The sequence below is a fragment of the Heterocephalus glaber genome, unplaced genomic scaffold, assembly GCF_053883595.1.
Source record: "Heterocephalus glaber isolate CG9 unplaced genomic scaffold, H.glaber_assembly_v1.0 deba00001687, whole genome shotgun sequence".
In the NCBI taxonomy this organism is placed as follows: Eukaryota; Metazoa; Chordata; class Mammalia; order Rodentia; family Bathyergidae; genus Heterocephalus; species Heterocephalus glaber.
In genome coordinates, this window is record NW_028258412.1 from 27,568 (window position 1) to 48,232 (window position 20,665).

Below are 20,665 nucleotides of genomic sequence, written 5' to 3' on the forward strand. Positions count from 1 at the left end.
AGACTGGATTTGAACTCACTATATAGTCCAGGCTGGCCTTGAACGCATGGTAATCCTCTTGCCTTAGCCTCCCAAGTGCCGATTACAGGCATGGGCCACCACATTCGGCTGAGCTCTGTTTTTTGAGCAAGGTTCACTGAGGAAAGAGGTTTGTCCTCAGTATCCTGTTATGAATTTACAACTGTATAACCTGTCTTTTGATGTCCTATTTTTAAAAAAAAAAAATAGGGATCTTGCTTTGTACTTCAGTCTGGCCTTGAACTCAAGGTGATCCTCCTGGTTTAGCCTCCTGACTGCTAGGATTACAGGCGTGTGCCACCACACACAGTGTTTTTCTGTTTGTTTGTTTGTTTTTTTAGTACCGGGGATCTAACTTGGGACCCTGCCCCTCACACTCAGCTTTGATGTCCTTCTTGGACAAAGCTACTTCTATCAGTGGACCACACTTCTGCAGGATCTTGGAGTGACAGGTCACCGATACCCTGCCTGCCTGCATGGGTCTGAGAAATCACCTGTTCACAAGAGTGGGGTGTAAGACTTTATGGTAACCTCAAGGCTGTCTAGAAGTGTGGCCTGGTATAGCTTTGGCATTTGCCAGACTTGGAAAACTGCCCCCAGTTTTGCTAGTAAATCTCTTCCTAGTAAGAGAATAGGACACTGTGAGACAACACTTCAGTGCCTAGTGATCTATTTTTGGAATGACCATAACCACAGAACATAATGAAATGTTTCCTCTTCAAATTCTTGTCCTTGAATTTTTCTAGGTAACATATGAATTTCATGCAAAAATTCAAAACATTTCAATGTTTGGCATAAATGGGTCAAAAACTCATGGTTGGGCTGGGGATTTAGCTCAGTGGTTCTGGCGCTTGCCTCACAAGCACAAGGTCCTGAGTTTGATCCCCGGTACCAAAAAATAAACAACAACTCATGGTTGAACATTTGACCTTCAAATTGACATGTCAAAGCGGGAGTAAAGAAGCTCTGACAGGGCCAAGGATTTAGCTCAGTGGTTTCGCTGCCTGCTGCACAAGTGCAAGGATCTGAGTTCGATCTCCAGTACCAAAAAAAAAAACCAAACAAAAAACAGAAGTCAAAGGAATTGAAATTGCTTACCCATGACATTCAGGGTCACCCAGGGTATCTCACAGGAGACAGAGATGTCCATGGACAGGGAGCACCTTTAGTCCTCTTCATCACAGTGGGGGATGAAGGTTTTGGCTGGCCTAGCCCTTCTCTGGAAGTGGGGACAGGATCCCTTTAATAAAAACATTTCTGATAGTATGAACTGCTGGTATGAATTTAAACAGTGCAGTAACATTGGAAGGCAGAATGGCAGTTCATCAAATAGCTAGTCACCATATGACCTAACAATTTTATATATATATATATATATATATATATATATATATATATATATTCATGGTGCAATGCTAGGCTCAAGGGCACTAGGATTAAGGGTGAGTGCTATGCCCCCTAAGTAGTCTGGATAAGATAAAAGGGGCAGAAAGACACTGTTAAGGCCCCTTGTTGCTTTTGGTACCATATGTACCCCATGAACTGTTTCTCCTCTGTGATACGTCTGTCATCCACCCTGCCTTGAAGCCAGCAGATTATGGACTAAAACCTCTATAAACTGTAAGTTAAATATACCTTTCCTCCTTTAACTTTGGGTGTCAGGTATTTTGTCTCACCATTGAGGAAAGTAACTGATATAAAACTTGCTGGGTACCATTGATAGTTTCCAAATGGTGGAAACAGAAGAGTTGTCTATCAACAGGTGGATAGATCAGATCAGTAAGATGTAGAATAACATATAATGGAATATTATTTGGCCACAAAAAGGAATAAGGTAGTGATACATGGTTTTGTTTTTTTTTTGTACCGGGGATCGAACTCGGGTCCTTGGGCTTGAGCAGCAGGCAGCGAAACCACTGAGCTAAATCCCTGGCCCCAGTGATACATGTTAAACATTATCCTAAGTCTAAGAAGCCAGTCACAAAGACCACATATTCTGTAATTTCATATATAGGAAATGTTCTGAACAGGAAAATCGATAGAGATGAAATTGATTGATGGTTAGCTTTCCATCACTGTAACAAAATACAACTTATTTGGCTCATGGTTTCAGTCCATGGTTAGTGGGTTCCATTGCTTTGGGCCTGAGGCAAAGCAGAATATCTCGACAATGGGATCATAGAGTGGAGGAAGCTGCTTACTTCATGGCAGCCAGGAAGCAGAGAAGAAAAGAGCCAAAGAAGGGGCAGGAGACAAGACATATGTTTCACTTGATCTTAGCCAAAAGGTCGAGAAGTGATACAAGATATATGTTTCAAAGACATACCTCATGACCTACATCCTCTAACTAGGCCCCACCACCTAAAACCCTATAAACTATAGCTATAAGCTTATCAAAGGATGAGCTTAATCCAAAGATGAGGTTAGTACTTTCATGATCCAATCACCTCTCTAGGCCTCACCTCTAGATTTCTTTCTGAGGTGATGAAAATGCTCTCACAATGACTGCGGTGATAGTTGTACATGTGTGATTATACTAAAACTCATTGAACACTTCAAGTAAATTGCATACTAATTATATATCAGTAAAATGTTTTTAAAAGAGTAACATGAAGGCTCCTTATGATGATAGAAATGTATTCATCTTGAAAACAAAACAAGAAACCTAGAATACTTTGGTTGTATGTTAAGCATATCTTTTGTAAGAACTGTGAAAACTATCAAAGTGATTATACTACTTTGTTCTCCTAGTAGCAAGAAAGTTCCAGTTGCTGTGCATCCTCACTAATACTCAATATTGTTTCTTCCTTTTAAAAAACTTAAGCCATTCTAATATGTATGATTATTGTATCACTGTGGTTTTAATTTGCATTTTTTTTTGAGACAGGGTCTCACTATGTTGTTCAGACTGGCCTTGAACTATGTAGCCTAGGCTGGTCTCGAACTTGCAGCAATCCTCCTGCCTCAGCCTCCTGATGCTGGGATTACAGGCTTGTGCCACTATGCCCAGCTAATCTGCATTTTCTGAGTGACTAATGATGTTGAAGATTTTTTTATATGCCTATTTGCCATCCATGCATCTTTTGTAAAGTGTTCTAAGTTTAAGCGGTTGCAAAAGGACAAAAATTAAATTTGGTAAAAATTAGAAACCTAAATCAATACACAAATACAATATAAAGAAGAAAAATATGAAGGAAGTATTTGCCACATGTATGAGAGGACAGGACCAACAGGTTGGAAATGAGAAGAGATGATGAGCTTTGTTCTCCCTCTTGTGTGTTCCTGCGCTATGTATGCAATTTTCTGCTGCATCAAGCTATTTTGTGAAGGTCTGTGACTCTTCACATATGATCTGGAAGTCGAAGTTTGGAGGTGTCTGAAGAGATCAGGTCAGAACTCTGCAGCATAGGAAGACATGGATTACCCCAGTGCTTTGCCTGGAAACTAAGATTAGTGGACAAAGGCAGTAGGAAGAAGTCTGGGAGAAAGTAGGAAGGTGTGAACCATCATTAAATAGGGTAGGAGAGTTGGTCATCATTGGTGTAGTTATTGGGATAAGGGAGGGGAAAGCAGACAGTTGCATAAGGGTCAGTAGCAGGAGCACAAGAGAGCTACAAGTAGGGCAAGTTTTTGTCTATTATTTCTTAAAAATGAAATTTTCAGTGCTGGGTGTTAGTTGAGTGGTAGAGCACTTTCCTTAGCAGTGTGTGCAAGGTCCTGGGCTTGATCACTAGAACTGAAAAAAAAAAATTCTATCACTTTTCTCCTATCTTTTGGCCACTCCAATTCCTTATATACTGGGCTACTTGAATTTGTTCCATGGCTTTCTGATGCTATTTTCTTTTGGATTTCCCTGTCTGTTTTGGAGGGTTTATACTGCTATGCCTTCAAGTTCACTAATCTTTTCTTCTGAACTGTCTACTGTGCCATTGATCCCATGCTTTTTTTTTCCATCTTAAATCTATTGTTTTGATGTCAAAAAGCTTGATCTGTAGTTTTTATGGCCTTCCACCCCTATCCTTAACTTTCTGAACATAAGAACAGCATTATAACTTAATGTTCTTTGCCAATTCCATCAGTATAAATTCTGAATCAGTTTGGATTCAGATTATTCTCATTTTTTCTCTTTGTTTTGTATGCATTGTTATCTTTGTATGCTGGACATGGTTAGTTCAGCTTGTTGGATGTTGCATTTTTTTTTTTTTTTTTTTTTTTGTGCCAGGGATCGAACTCGGGACCTTGCGCTTGCGAGGCAGGCGACATATTTTTGTAGTTTTGCAAATCTTGAACTTTGTTCTGCAGTGTAATTAATTGGATCCTTTTATGTGTTGCTTTGTTAGATGCATCTTCATACAGTGTTACATCTAATTATTCTTCACTATTGAGCCAAGGTTTCCTGTATACTCTATTCTAAGCCTGTGAATTACAAGGGTTTTTTAGTTTGGTTACTAGGAAGAGACACTATTCCCAGATGACTGCCAAACAATTTACATTCTATTCCTCTCAGATGGTTCCTTGCCTGGCCTTTGCAGTTTCCTCATATGGTAGTTCCCTCATGTGCAGGCCCTGGTCAGTAATCAGCTGAATACTTTAGGGTTCACTCTCTGGATCTCTCTCCCTCCTGTAGTATTCTATCCTATGAACTTTAGCTGCCTTGGTCTCTGGATTTTCAGCTGTATTATAAATTGGTTCAAGTGTGAGGCTTCTCTTTTTTTGTGTGTGGTGCTGGGGCTTAATCCCAGATCCTCACACATACTAGGCAAATGTTCTACCACTCAGATATACCCCCAGCCCTCACCTTTTTCTGACATCTTGAAACTATTGTTTCATGCATTTTCACTGGTTCATCAGTTGTTTCCAGCAGGTTTGGATCTCAGACAGGTATGCTGATTTTGAGGCCATGTGCATTCTATGGCTACACAAAGTTCTCAGTGTCTTGCTGTAGTTGCCAGGGGAGCTGCCTAACCAGCACAGTCTCTGTCTCCTCACTCCTTGAAGTAAACTTCCCCCTTGCAGCCTGGCTTTTAATGTGTCTATGTCCACACAGACTTTATATGCTCCTTTGTCTGGCATGCATATACCCCTGGCCTCACCCAGCCACTTGACATCCAAGTGAGAGAGCCTTAGGTAGGAGAGCAGCCAGAGAGATGTCAGAGTCATCTAGGCTTTCTGTTTTCTGCTTCCAAGACCACAGCTCCTTCCTCAGACTAAGGATTACATGCAGCTAGCAAGGTGTCCCTTACGAGGTACAGAATCTAAGAGTAGGGAGTAATCAGTCCTCACTTGTGCTTGAAGGTTCCGATTTTAATTCTTCTCCTGTGGATTAGCATCTTCCCTACTTTCTAAGAAAATTTCAGCTTCCTGATAATTTTTTAGTACATTCAAGTCTTTACTTAAGTTTCCTTTCATGAAACTGGCCAGCCAGTGGCAGCCCAGCATGATCAGGATCTGGGGTACAGCCAGGCTAGTACCAAAGATCACGGTGCCTCACTTGGGAGATGACATGTACAAGCCAGTCTGGCTGCTAGCCCCAGGCAAGCCAAAGGTGCTGCATGACCAGAGAAGTGACCCCTCCCTACACTGAAATAAAAATTTTTTGTGGGGACATGAGTGGAGGGATCAGATAATATCAAAAGAACCTTTCAGGCTCCAGTGTTCTATCACTACTTTAGCAGAGGATCCACAGTGTGGGGAGGATAACAGATGTTGGAAGAACAAGGTGGGGAAGCTGGGATGGTTTGATATTCAATGTGTGTTCATTTATTTTACACTTACAAAAGAAAGAGCCCTCCCCTTTGCCCCATTTCCCAAAAAACATCTCTTTTTACAAACATTTAAAAATTAAACCAAATGAAGATAGACAACTTAATTTCAGTACAATTATTTTTCAGTGTAGCTGTTATAGTTAGGGTTTAAATTTCCTACAAGTGACCAATGTCCAAGTAACTTATAGGGAAATCCTGATTATTGGCCAAAAGAAAAATTCCATATACAAGTTAGCAAATTCTAGTACAAAAATAGTCCATGTGTTGGGACAGCTTTCCTTTTACATAGGTCTCAGGTCAGTCGGCTGGCTGCATAATACCTAACATATCTGGGTTTTCACTCTCACAAATGGCTCATTCATCATAGCTGAAGCAGCAAGGTGCCTGCCTTGGCAAGGGCTAATGTCCACGTTGGGGCTGTGCTGGAGATGGCAGGCCCAGGAGTGCTTCACTGGCCCCACGGCAGCTGGGCAGAGCCCCAGACCCAGCTCCACACAGGGGGCTTTGAGGGAGGGATGAGCTGGTCCCTTCCAAGGCAATATCAGGCCCAGGACTCAGGGCACATCTGCCTACGGAGCTAGGCTGGTGCTGGTATAGGACAGCCCATCTCCTGCCAGCGTTTTTCTCCTCCTATTGCAGCCTGGCCAGGTGAGAGGTGGCTCTGGGCATCATTAGTGGTGAGAGTGTGGCCCTGCTCTTGCTGCAGCATAGGCAAGCCAGAGCAGGCTACTTGTCTCTCAGGATGTCGAGCTGTTCTTGATACTCGGTGAAGAGACGCTGGAAACGAAGGTTCTGCCCGATGACTGGCAGCAGCTCCTTCAGCAACTCCCTTTTCCGAAGACCCTGTGGACACAGAGTGACAGCTGAGTGAAATGTCAGGGAGAAGACTTTGATCATATGGGACTTTCCTGATCTGGCAGAGACCCATGTCTGCCCACTGGAGAAGCCCCAGAGGAAAACCATGATATGTTTCCATGTGATGAACCTCAGAAGACCTTAAAGGCTGAGGATCAGGAGAATGGACATTTGGGACAGGCTACTCTTCATGCTGGTGCTCTCTAGGCATGAGAGGTCAAGACTAGGGTGGGCAGCAACTGTTTTTTTTAATTTTTGGTACCGGAGATCGAACTTGAGACCTTGCACTTCTAAAGCAGGTGGTGGGTACCACTGAGCTAAATCCCTGGCCCATAGCAACTGGTTTTGATAGCTCAATGCCTTTGGCTCTTGCCCATGTCTCCCCTAGGCCCAGGCACACTGCTACCACAATCTATAATAGGTGGGTTCCGTAGCATAGTCCAAAGACCAGACCCTGAAAAGGACAGCTGCCTCAAAGGGAAAACAAGCCAGAAAACATTTATCACTGGAATAAAAGGCCCAGAGTCTTAAAAGTGTGACAGATAAACCTGTATCAAGATTAGAAATGGTATGAAAAAACTAAGTGCACATATTAGGTTTAGCAGCCCAGGGGTGGATGAGATTAAGCAGGAGAATGGGAGCTAGAAAAGGCCAAATCAGAGTGGGTAAGTCAAGTGAGATGTAAGAGCAGCTCTAGCTCTAACAGGGAGGCAGGAGGAAGGAGAAGCTGTATGGGAAAAGTAATGACAAATGGTGGGCAGGGGGCCCAACATTCATATAATAAGGTCCCACAGGGGAGACAGAAGGAAATACACGCGGAAATAATATGTGTAGACTCCATATACTTAAAAATGAACAGCATAGACTGAAAGGCTCCACAGAGTGCTGTCAGGTAAGATACAGAAAAACTCATATCTTGACATATTAGATTAAAATATACATAGTTTGAAGATACCAAAAATAGAAAAATTAGAAAATTTCTAAAGAACAAGAACATATCACTTACAAAGGAAAAGATAACAAGATTCACAATAAAGCTGGGCATAAAGGCACATGCCTGTAATCCCAGCAGTCAGGAGGCTGAGCCAAGAGACCTACAAGTTTGAGGTCAGCCTATGCTATGTAGTGAGTTTAAGGTTGGTCTGAACTACAAAGCAAGACCCTGTCTCAAAAACAAAAACAAAAACAAAAAAAATCAGCCAAACTGCTATTTACATATGAGGGTGTCACAAAAATATTCTTAGGGATGCAAGTTTTGTTTCTTTTTTAGAGGGGTGGTGGTGGTACCGGGGATCAAACTCAGGATCTTGTGCTTGCGAGGCAGGTGGCGGAACCACTGAGCTAAATCCCTGGCCCTCCTTTTCTTTTTTTTTTGTTTGAAACAAGGTCTCACTATGTACCTCAGGCTGGCCTTAAACTCATAGTGATTCTCTAGCTTTGGCCTCCCAAGTGTTGGAATTATAGGTGTGCACCACCATGCCTGTGAGGGCTGCAGGTTTTGCTTAGTGGCAGAGCATATGCTTGGCATCCACAAAGCCCCGGTTTGATCCCCAGCACCATTAAAAAAAAAAAAATTTCCTAGAAAAATATGATTTATTGAAGTTGACTCAGAAAGGGGTTAATTCTTACCACATGGAAAACATTAGATATACCAGATTTTTGGTACTGGAAATGAACTCAAGGCCTTTTCACTGAACTATATCCCCACTTTCTTTTATTTTTTAAAATTCTGAGACAGCGTCTCACCAAGTAACTTAAGTTGCTCAGCCTGGCTCAAACTTGTGATCCTTCAACCTCAGGCTCCCAGGGTGCGGGGATTACTAGCATGTGCCATCATGCCTAGCTTATTTTTTATTTTTGAGACAGGATCTTGTTAAATTGCCCAGGCTGGGCTCAAACTTGTGATCCTCCTGCTGTGAGTCTCCTTACTCACTGGGATTATAAGTATGTACCACTGCGCCCGCCTAGACATACCAGGTTTTTAAAGTAACTTCTAAGAAATTTCCAAGTACCCGATTGTTCTAATCTTATACAAATTCAGAGATTAAAAAATGAAGAACTAACCCCCAATTCATTCTACAATACAAATATAACCCTGATTTAAAAACCATACAAAAATATGAGATGGAAGAATACAGGCCTATTTTACCCATGAAACCAGAAATACAAATCCTATATAAACTATTATCAATCTATTCTAACAGTGAGTAAAGAAACTATGACCAATTTAGTTTATCCAGGAAATAAGGAGGGTTTAATACCAGAAAACTTGTATCATTTACTATGTGGTGTTTAGCAAGAGCAATATGATAGGGAAAAAAAGGCATGGGATTGGAAAACAGAAAATTGAATGGTTGGGCTGGGGATTTAGCTCAGCGGTTCTGCCGCCTGCCTCGCAAGCACAAGGTCCTGAGTTTGATCCCCAGTACCAAAAAAAAAAAATAAGAAAAAGAAAATTGAATGGTTATTTAAGGTGAGTGTTTACTACACATAGAAAACACAAAACTATTAAGAGAAAAGTGAATAAAATAATAGAAATGTGGAGAGAGTTGGCTGTGAAAAATAAATATATCAATGTAAAATGTGCTTATACATAGGAGAAATGAATAAGTAAAAAAGATCAAGTAAATAACATATATCACTTAGAACAGACATAATTATAAAATGTCTAAAAGTAAATCTGATAAAAGATATGCATAGCCTAGTCCTGAAAATTATAAAATTTTATTTAAAGGCATTAAAGAAAAAACCAACTTACTAATTCAGTGCACTGCTATTATGGTCTTGATCTAAAATGTTTCTCCAAAAGTCTGATGTGTTCAGAGGTGATGCCTGGTTGGAAGCGGTGGGTCACTAAGGGCATGACTTGAGTGTATTTTTGTCCCCTTGAGTGTATTTTTGCTCCTCCTCTCTCTGCTTCCTAGATGAGTTGCTGTCCTCTACCAGGGCCTTCCACCATGCCATTTCTGCCTTGGAGTTGGCCAAGCATGGACTGAACCTACTGAAAGTATGAGCCAAAATAAATTTCTCCTCCTTTAGTTGTGGGTGTCAGGTATTTTGTCCTGGTGATGAGAAAGTGATTAATACAGAAAATTGGTATCAGGAGTGGCAGTCATTCCTGTAACTATACCTGACTGTGTAGTTCAAGAGCCTTTGGAACTGGATTGCAGGAACAGTCTGGAGAAGTTTGGAGATGCAGGCTACATAGAAATCCTGGAATACTGTGAGTAGATTTGAATTCACACCTCAGACCAGAATGCTGATGGGAATGCAGATAGTAAAGACTAGGGCTCAGAGGTTTCAGATGGAAATGAGGATTCTGCTGGCAGTTGGACTAGAGGACATGTGTTATGCCTGAGCACAAAATTTGTCCATGCCTTGAGACTTTGCAGAAGACTAAGATTAAGGGAGGTAAACTAAAGAATCTGGCAGAGGAAATTTCAAGGCAGCCTAACATTCAGGGTACTGCTGGCTGCTTTTAGCAAGATTTACAGTGAGAATCAGGAACAAAAAACAGAGCTGAATGATGTACAGCTTGGGCAGAAAGAAGAGCATGTAAAGTTGGGGCAAAGGAGTATGGTTGCCGAAAAGATTAGCATTAAAAATAAGACAAGTAGGGCCGGGGATTTAGCTCAGTGGTGCCACTGCCTGCCTTGCAAGCATAAGGTCCTGAGGATCCCCCGTACCAAAAAACAGCAACAACAACAAAAGCCAAGTACCTTGCATGAAGAAATAGGAATGATGCCTTGAAAGCATCACAGAAACTGGCCAAATCCTTACCCACTGAAAGCTCAATACTTTTACTCTTTTTTTTTGAGACAGTGTCTCACTATGTAGTTCAGGCTGGCCTCAAACTCATGGACATCCTCCTGCCTCAGCCTCCTGAGGGCTAGGATTACAGGTGTGCATTACCATCCAAAAGCTCAATACTTTTAAAGACTGCTTTCAAAAGAAGAAAGCCTGGGGGCACTCTGCTTACTCAGGGCCACATAAGCCAAGAGAAGTTCTTCCCTGAGTTCAGCTATCCAGGCACTCAGAGGTTGCTGTGGCCATGGTTCAAAATGGCCCAGGTACTGCTCAAGCTGGCAAAAGACTTTAACATCATCTGTGTGGTGCTGAAAAGGCATGTAGAATGCAAGAGTTGTAGGGTCATGGAAGCTTCCACTCAGATTTCATAAAAAGCCCTGGGAGGCCAGGCAGTATGCCCCTGAGAGGGCAATGCATAAAGCCATGAGAATGAAGCAGAAAGTATAGAGGAGACCTCAGGAAGCTGGAGATGTCAGGAATGTGGAATGTCTGCTGAGGAAAGCTACTGGCATTAAGTGGAGAGAGAGGCAAAATGTGCTGCAATCAATAGGTGGCACAGCTGCCTAAATCCTCTGGAGCTTAGGTCTTACCACAATCTGCCCAGGGTGCTAGGCCTGGAGCTATAGGATTTAATGTTTGTTTCGCTGGTTTCAATCTTACTGTGGTCCCATTTCTTCCTATCCCCATTCTACTGTTTTAGAATGAAAACGTTTACCTTGCACCATTATATGTTGGAAGTATTTAACTTTCTTTTTAATTTTTTTTTTTTTTTGAGCCAGGGTCTCACGATATAGTTCAGGCTGTACTTAAACTCACTATGCAGCCCAGGCTGGCCTTGCACTCCTGGCAACCCTCCTGCCTCAGCCTTTTTTTTTTGGTACGGGGATCGAACTCAGGACCTTTGTGCTTGTGAGGCAGGCGGCGGAAACACTGAGCTAAATCCCTGGCCCAAATGGAGAATGCGCTTCCAGCACATAATTCAGATTTTTCTTTTTTTGGTACCAGTGATTGAACTCAGGACCTTGTGCTTACCAGATAGGCGGAAGAACCACTCAGCTAAATCCCCGGCCCCTGCCTCAGCCTCTGGAGTGCTGGGATTATAGGTGTGTGCCTCCATGCCTGAGTTTCTTTTTAATTTTTACAGAGGCTCACAGCTAACTGTTTGCCTTGAGCCTCAGAGGAGTCTTTGGGCTTGTACTTTTCAGCAATGCTGGAACTGTTAAGACTTTGTGACACTTAGGGATGGACTAAATGCATTTTGCATAATGTGATGAACATTGCCTTTTTGAGGGCCCAGGAGCAGAATGTTATGGTTTAGATCTAAAATGTCTCCCAAAAGCCTCATGTGTTTGAAGGTGGGGCCTAGTCACTGATGGTGTGATGTGGAAGGGTATGTTCTCTTTTTTTTGGTACCAGGGATTGAACTTGGGTCCTTGTGAGGCAGGCTGCGGAACCACTGAGCTAAATCTCCGGCCCATGAAAGGGTATGTTCTTGACCCTGGCTTCTCATCTCTCTCTCTGATTCCTGGCTGTTAGGGGATGAGTAGCTGCCCTCTACCAGGCCCTTCTACCATGCCATTTCAGTCTTGTAGCGAGTCAACCACAGACTAAACCCATGGAAACTGTGAGCCAAAGAAACCTCTCCTTGATGTTGTGGATGTCAGGTATTTTGTGCTTATAGTGTAAAGGGGACTATACAATTTTCAATAAAATGCTCTCAAAGATTTTCAATGGAACTTGACAAGTTAATTCTAAAATTTATAGAGAGAAATAAAAGGTCAAAATAGTTAAGACAGTCACTCTCCTATCAGATATACAAGTTCATTATGAAGCAAGAGTAATTTAAGTCTTATAAACAGATACATACTTTGATATGTGAAAGAGAAGGTAAACAGATATGGTGGGAGGGAGAACTATTCAATACATGGCATGCAAGAAATGGACTATCCCTAGGGAACCAAATTAAGTGCTTCTTCAATTTACAACAAATCCCCCAAAAGTTAAGATTGTGAATGTCAAGAGAATCTGAAAGTCAGAAAGTTCTTTTTAAAGTAAAATAATGAAAATATAGTTTTCAATTTATAACACACGTAGAAAGAATTGGTTTAACAATAGTACCATACCATGCAGGCCACAAGAGGCAGGCTATGAAGCCTAACGTTAAAAGGTTCATATATAATATGTTACATGGTAGGCCGGGGATTTAGCTCCTTGGTGCCACCGCCTGCCTTGCAAGTGCAAGGTCCTGAGTTCAATCCCCGGTACCAAAAAAAACCAAAAGACTCCCCCCAGAAAAGACCCCAATATGTTACCTGGTAACCTTAAGAGAGATTGTGATAAGTCAAAGGTAGACATATGCTATAAAGTAACTATCAAACACACAAAATCCCCCAAGGAATTAACAAATGGATAAAATGCAATGATAGAAAATTACCCAATTCATTCAAAAGAAGGAAGAAAAGGAAGACAGACAAGATGATAGAGCTAAACTCAAATATAGCAATAATCATGAAATAAAAAGTCTAAATTAAAAGGGTGGGCATGTAGCTCAGTGATACAGTGTGCTGGTCTAGCATGTGTGAGACCCTGGGTACTATTCCCAGCATCACAAAAAAGGACATTAGGGCTAGGGGTTTAGCTCAATGGTTCCACTGCCTGCCTCAAAAGCCCAAGGTCCCGAGTTTGATCCCTGGTACCAAAATTAAAAAAAAAAAAAAAAAAGAAAAAGGACATTAGGGGTGGGAAGAGAAAGAAGGAAAAAAAGGAAAAAAGAGAAAAAAGGCATAGACTTATCAGATTACACAAAGTAATAATAAACTACATGCTGCTCATGAGAAACACACTTTGTACAGATGCTCCCAAATTTACAATGGGGTTATAGCCCAACAAAACCATTGTACCTTGGGCTGGGGATTTGGCTCAGTAGTTTCATTGCCTGCTGCGCAAGCACAAGGACCTGAGTTCAATCCCTGGTACCAAAAAACCCCCACATTGTACCTTGAAAATATTACGTAAAAAATGTACTTAAGGGCCGGGGATTTAGCTCAGTGGTTTCGCTGCCTGCTGTGCAAGTGCAAGGACCCAAGTTCGATCTCTCATACCAAAAGCAAAAAACAAAAAACAAAATGAAACAAAAATGTACTTAATACACCTAAACTACTGAATATCATAGCTTAGGAGCACAGCACACCATGCCACCTGTTTCCCTCTGTGACTGAAGGCTGGCTGGAAGCTGTAGCTCCTGCCACTTGGCCAGCATCACAAGAGTGCCATACCATGTAACACTAGCCCCCAAAAGATCAAAGTTTGAAAGTACAGTTTTTTGTTTTGTTTTGTTTTTTTGGTACCAGGGATCGAACTTGGGACCTTGCGTTTGTGAGGCAGGCGGCAGAACCACTAAGCTAAATCCCCAGCCCAAAAGTATAGTTTTTACTATGTGTAAAAGTTGAGTTGAACCATCATAAATTGAGGACTGTATGTATATAATAACATAAGTAGCTTAAAAGAAAAAGGAAAATAATTTTTTTTTAAAAAAGGGCTGGGGATTTAGCTCAGTGGTTCCACTACCTGCCTCACAAGCGCAAGGCCCCAAGTTTTATCCCTGGTACAAAAAAAAAAAAAAAAACGAAAGAAAGAAAAATAGCTTAAAAGACAAAGAAAAGGCTGCTGGGAATTTAGCTCAGTAGTTCTGCTGCTTGCCTGGCAAGTGCAGGGTCCAGGGTTCGATCCCCAGTACCAAAAAAAAAGAAAAAAAAGGAATAAAGGTAAAGGGTAAATTTCAGAGCAAAGATTAGCAAGATCTAGGACCTCGTTCTTCCAAAAGTAACATCAAATAAGCAACATTCAGATAAATACATCTTTGTAGGAAATCTACAAATTAGTAAAGAAGCAGCAAATGACTAACCAAGGCAAAGCCACACTCAATTTAGTGGGTGTCATGGTGCATTCTTTTAATCCCAACACTAAGGAGGCTGATGCCGGAGAATTGCAACTTTGAGCCCAGCCTAGGCATAAGACTCTGTCTCAAAATAAAAAACAAAAAGGGCTGGAGGTGTAGTTCAGTGTAAAGACCCTGGGTTGCATCCCTAGTACAAAAGCAACAACAAAACAAAGTAGGAAATTTTATGGCACTTTGCTTATGCTTGTCCTGTAGCTTCCACAGGACAGGTTGCATCATGGGAAGGAAGTGACTCAGTTCCTGGTTATTTCCTTGAGATGGAAGGAAAAAAGAGGAATTCATTTGTAATAATCTGGCTTGTTAAATGGTTGAGGGACTGGTTTCTTTTTTTGGGGGGGGGTACCAGGGATCGAACTCGGGACCTTGCACTTGCAAGGCAGGCGCCAGAACCACTGTGCTAAATCCCCGGCCCCTGGTTTCTGTTTTGACTAACTCAGAGAGCGGATGTGAATATGGGCACAGTTTGGATATCAGGGTGGAGGCTGCTAAAGGCAGTGACAGACACTGGTGTGTTAGTGGTATGGAAAAGTGTAGACCTGTGGGTACTTGGGATCAAGAGACTGAGGATATACTATATCAGAACATTTGTCATAGTTTAAATATGGTTTCAGAGTGTACCCCAAAGGATTATGTGCTGGAAGCTTGGTCTTCAGTGTGGTGGTATTGAGATGATGGAACTGTTAAGGTTAGGTAATTAGGTCACTGGGAGGATTGTCCTTGGATAGGATTAATGAGTTGTTACAAAAAGACCAAAACTAGGCCCTCCTAGTCTCTGGGTTTCTATCTTGCCATGTGGTCTTTTCTGCATCCATTCTTGCCTTTATGATACCATCTACCATCAGGTTTTCACCAGAGCTAAGTAGAAGCTGCCTCAATGTTCTCAAACCTCCAGAAAGGTGACCTTAATAAAGCTCTTTTTTATCCAGCCCTGGGTACAGTATTTTGTTTAGCAACAGAAAACACTTACACAGCTCCAAAACCTGTGAAAACCCTCACCCTGCCCTGAATGAACCTAAGACTTTCTCTCACTGAGCTACATCCCCAGCCCTTTAAAGTTTTTGAGATAGGGTCTTTTGTTTTATTTGTTTTGTTTTTGTTGGGTTTTTTTGGTACCGGGGATTGAACTTGGGTCCTTGCGCTTGCGTAGCAGGCGTCGAAACCACTGAGCTAAATCCCGATCCCGGAGATAGGGTCTTCTTCTTTTTTTTTTTTTCTGGTACCAGGGATTGAACTCAGGTCTTTGTGGTTGCACAGGAGGCAGCAAAACCACTGAGCTAAATCCCCGGCCCTGAGATAGGGTCTTTTTGCTAAGTTGCCCATATAGACTTTTTTTTTGGTACCGGGGATTGAACTCGGAACCTTCCGCCTTTGAGGTAGGCAGAACCACTGAACTAAATCCCTGGCCCAGTTGCTCATACAGACTTGAACTTAAGATCTTCCTCCCTCAGCCTCTTTAGTATTGGGATTATAGGCATGTGGCACTGCACCCAGCTGAAAAAGAGGGGTTTTTGAGACAGGGTATTAGTATGTGTAGGCTGGCCTTGAACTCACTGTAGCTAAAGCAGATCTCAAACTTGCAGGGAATCCTCTTGCCTCAGCCCCCAAAGTACTCAGATTACAGATGTGTGCCACCATACTTGGCAATTAAGGAAATTAAGACATTTTAAAGTAGCTCTGCATATTGGAATTGGAAAAAACAACAACAAAAACCAAAAATCCACGCATAGGTGTTGGGAGCAATGCTACATAATTTTAGGGAAAAGTCATTTGATTAGGCCTAGTTCTTCTGCCTACAGGCCAGCTATGGGATTTCGAGACCTAATTCCATTTTGGCCACCAGTCACAACTGAAACCTCAGTGATCTGGTGATGCTGTGATTCTCCAGGACAAGATTATACCAGCTGAAGACATCCTGGGAGGAACAAAATCTTCATCTACTCAGTTCCTCATTGTTATTTCCACTGCCCCCCAGTCATTTGTTACACTGTTTATCCCTATGTACTATACTCTCTGCAAGTCATTTGTTACATCTGTTTCTCCTGATGTACTGTGGTAAGCTGGGGGCTTTCCTCTTTGCTGCCCAGAGCAGCACTGATCAGACCCAAAACTCAGCTTCTTCTCAGAGTCTCATTTTTTCTACCTTTCCTGTATAATAAGTTAATTCACCTTGGGCTGCCGTGGCTTGCAGGAGACTAGGACTTACTGCACAGGTTCTAGTAACGTCCCCTTTCCCTATTCCCTACACATAGGTCTGTGAAAGACATATACACAGGAAAGCCCTTAGAGGACCTCAGCCTTCATGAAGGGCTGACTAGTAAACTTTCCCCCTGCATGGAGCCAGTGTAGCAAGACGGAGAGGTGGCTTCTCCCACCACCCAGGTGCAAATGTTCAATATTTTAAAAAGATCACAAGCATTCATTATTCAGACTTTTTCTCCTGAATATTATTTTCACAGAGGAGGAAAAGGTGTTTACTTTCCCAGACTTCTTTGTAATAGAGGGGCCTAAATAATTTAATAGCTTTCTATAGGATTTCTTCTGGAAGAGCTTTTCATTTCCTGATGAATAGAGTGGATGTTGCCTGTGGCTTCCTCCTGTTCTCTTTCCTTGTGTTTGGACACAAAAGCATCCTGTGGCTATGCATGAAAAGTCAGGAGAATCAGAGACAGGCTAATATCTTCCTTCTAGATGACTTGGAAGAGAAAAAAATTTATTTTAGCCACTATTAGATGCACTATTGTCTTTTTACAACCGAAAGCATCTGTCATGGACATGGAATCGAGCAGATTGCAACTTTAGGCAGTTTATATAAGGTTGAAAGCAGGCAGGACAACAGTGACAGATGACGCTGAGAGAGAAGCCACAGGTTCTCTGGGGGAAAGCCTCAATGAGGTATCCTCTTTGTAGGTGACAAGAGCAGCTGTATAAGAACTGAATGCTTAGGGTAGTGATGGTGAACCTTTTAGAGACGAGTGCCCAAACCACAACACCAAACCCATTTATTCATCACAAAGTGCCAACACTGCAATTAGACCTGAATACTGAGGTTTTAGTTTAGAAAAAAACCCAACTCATACAGTAACATCTTTTGTCTTAAAAGAAAAACAACAGGGCCGGGGATTTAGCTCAGTGGTACCGCTGCCTGCCCTTGCCAACACAAGGTCCCAAGTTCGATCCCCTGTGCCAAAAAAAATATAGAAAAACAACATGGATACCATAGATTCATCACCACTGGCCTAAAAGGACTAAAGCCAGGGCTGGTGTCCAAGAATGGAGGGAGCCCCATGCTAAATCATTCCTCCTTTGTGCTGGTAACCCAAAGGCATGTAACACAGAGCAAGGTAAACTAGAAGCAATCCCTGAGCCAACTAGTACCCAGCTTTAAGTCTAAGGCAGGCTGAAAACCTCAATCCTGAACTGGATAGAACAACTTGGAGTGCATTAGGAAGTTCACAGTAGCAAATAAAAGAGCTCTGTGGAAGTAGAGAACATCATGTTAGACTTCTAGTTTTTCAAATATCATGTCCAGGAAGCAGTCAAAAATAACCAGTAACATAAGGAGATTAATACAATATGAATGAGAAATAGTAGAAACACAGGCAATAGAAACATCCACTAAGACTTCCAAAACTAAAATTACCAGACAATTTTTGGTGGTGATCAGATCCAGGAGTGTTCTATCACTGAGCTATACTCCCAGTCCTTTTTATTTTTAATTTTGGGGTAGGGTCTCGCTAAGTTGACCAGGCTGGCCTTCAACTTGTGATCCTCCTGCCTCAGCTACCCAAATAGCTGGGATTAGAAGTATGTACTCCATGGGCTGGGGATTTAGCTTAGTGGCACTGCACCTGCCTCTCAAACACAAGGTCCTGAGTTCAATCTCCAGTACTGGCAACAACAACAACAAAAAAAGTGTGCACTCCAACACCCAACCCAGACATAATATTTAAAAATAAAATAACTAAGCTTACTGTACTCCACAGTGACCACACTGATCCAAGTCACTTTCATCCATTCCTGGGACTGTTGAAAAAGATGTCCAGATTGGTTTTCAGCTCAATGTTACCAACTCTGGGGCCCTGAAACAGTATCCAGGTCCTCGGGAGGTCTCTACTGCCTACCTCTTGCGTGTGACTCCTGCCTCATTTCACAGTACTCTCTTTTCTTGCCTCCTGCCTGCCAGTAACACTGGCTTCAAACGCACCACACCCTTTTTGTCTTCACTATTACCTCCACCAGGAAAATTTTCTCCTGGTCTCTGCAACTCATCTTTGGGTTTCATCTGAAATGTCCTCTTCTGAGTTTGTTCCTGGCCACTCTTTCCTGGGTATTCACATCTCATTACCCTGCTTATTTTCTTCTTGGTGAGAATCCACACTCAGTGTATGCTGACCTAAATGCCTACTTGCCTATGTGTGCATGTGTAACCAGACTGGAGCCCCACAAAGGCATCCTCATACAAAACCCAGAACATCTTGCCTCTCACAAGTATGGAATGGAGCTTCCCATGCTCCTGATACCCAGAACCCAGCTCCTGCCCAGTCATGGAGTGCCACTATGTCAGCCCTTCACTGATGCTGGCACCCAAGGCAGGGTGCTAAAGAAATCTTGGGGGTAACTTTCAAAGCACTTTGGCTTATTTTTAAAATCTCCACCTTCATGTTTCAAGAAAGAATTCTTGTAGCAAGAATGAAAGAAGCACCTACCACTACTGTTGACTCCCACTGGCTTCCAGTGGAGCAGTGAACGGGACCCAGTAAGTCCTTGCATATTTCTCGGAGTCGGTATTCAAACCCTAATTATAGAAAAAAAAAAAACAAAAACCAAAAAACAAAAAGAAACAGGAACACATTACAAAAGGAAATTAAAAAATCAAGAATATGCTAAATTATTTTATATATCAAAACAGAATGAACACTTATTTTTTTCCCTTCCATGGGCAAAATGCCTGTGTCTCTGTTTAGGGCATGGAGACCTACAATCACAGATTCTTATCCATTCGTGTGCTTCCCAACAGTATATACAGCACCTTCTCCATGCGCTTGGCACACAGGAGAAACAAGATATGGCCATTCTGTGATGAACTTCTCAAGATGGAGGGAAAACATAGAAAACTGTGGCAGAAGGGGGATGGGCTGGTGGGATATGTTCAAAATTAGATAAGGAGGCACCTGGTAGGAAAGGAAATGTGAAAGGTGGGAAGGTAGCATGTACATGGCAAAGGCATGATGATGCAGAGTGGCAGCTGAGTGCAGAGACATCATGGATTGTGAAAACCATAGTGTGAGTGAAGAATCTAGAAAGGCTGTAGATGGAGAATCTGGGATTTTGGCAGTCCTTGGGGAAGCTGAAGCCATAGGGAATGAACAGAAGCAAAGAGTAGAGAATAGGAGAGATGAAGCTACCATAGAATCAGAAGAATTTGGGAAGTGAATGAGGTTTTACTCTAACATTTGATTCCTCTTCTTACAACTGAAAAAGCAACAGTCTGTGAGTGTGGGGACTGGTGTATAGTCCAGGTAGCACTGGAACATCTTGTGGAAGACAAAAAAAAAGCAAGTAGAAGTGACTCCACATAAGGTGCTAGGGCCTAGAGATAAGGCTGTCAGGGTGAATCCTCCTTAACACCCGAATAAGGCAAACCAGAGAGTAGAGAGGAGGCATTTCTGGATAGAATAAGGCACAAGGCCTGAGGCGTGACGAGAGTGCCCCAAGTCTGAGCACCTTGGGGGTAAAGTATTTAGGAAAGCTGGTGTCCTTACATACGAGGAGGCCATATAGACTGGGAAGGAAGAGAAAACATCAAATTTATCATTGAAATCATTAGGAAGGGAGACAGATAACAGTACTGTTTGCTGTTATTACAAATGTGTATGAACACATACCCTCAGATTCACACAATTGGAGACAAACATGTCATATCGATTCTGGGAATTACATCTGTAGATGTTTGGTACATTTTTCTCTGTCTTTTCTGTACTTGAATTATTTTTTCTTTAAATTCTAATCAAAATGTAGAACGTGGTGACAAGAACAAAGCAAAGGGCCAGACATGGCTGAAGAAGAAGCTCTGGAAATAGGCCCAGGGCTGTATGTGAACAAAGGAGTGCTTTGGAAGGGCCAGTTCTGTGCCACAGCCCCTGGAGGCCATACTTAGGTGAGAAGAAGGGCTGAAATGAAAAGACAGACATTTGCCCAATGAGGGATTAAAGGCTGTTGGTGGTCACTCTAAGGACAGTACAGCTACCTCCTTCAGCGCACC

At 42.2% G+C, this 20,665-nt stretch overlaps 1 protein-coding gene and 1 long non-coding RNA gene across 5 annotated transcripts in view; one reads left to right on the forward strand and one right to left on the reverse strand.

The window, feature by feature from the left end:
- The window catches only part of LOC110348843 (uncharacterized), a 47,301-nt gene that overhangs the window by 13,501 nt on the left and 13,135 nt on the right, over positions 1-20,665 (forward strand). The gene's annotated exons all lie outside the window — the stretch shown is intronic.
- The window catches only part of Hira (histone cell cycle regulator), a 108,182-nt gene continuing 93,269 nt past the window's right edge, over positions 5,753-20,665 (reverse strand). Inside the window, exons 24-25 of one of the 4 annotated variants that reach the window (XM_087198140.1) lie at positions 19,110-19,198; positions 5,753-6,626 (exon numbers count right to left, since the gene is read on the reverse strand). In XM_087198140.1, coding sequence (XP_087054266.1) covers positions 6,510-6,626; positions 19,110-19,198 — 206 coding nt within the window. In that variant the 3' untranslated portion in view covers positions 5,753-6,509. Of the gene's footprint in view, positions 6,627-9,385; positions 9,640-11,191; positions 17,096-19,109; positions 19,199-20,665 lie in introns of those variants that run through there. The other 3 variants (XM_087198142.1, XM_087198141.1, XM_087198139.1) reach the window with 3 other exon arrangements.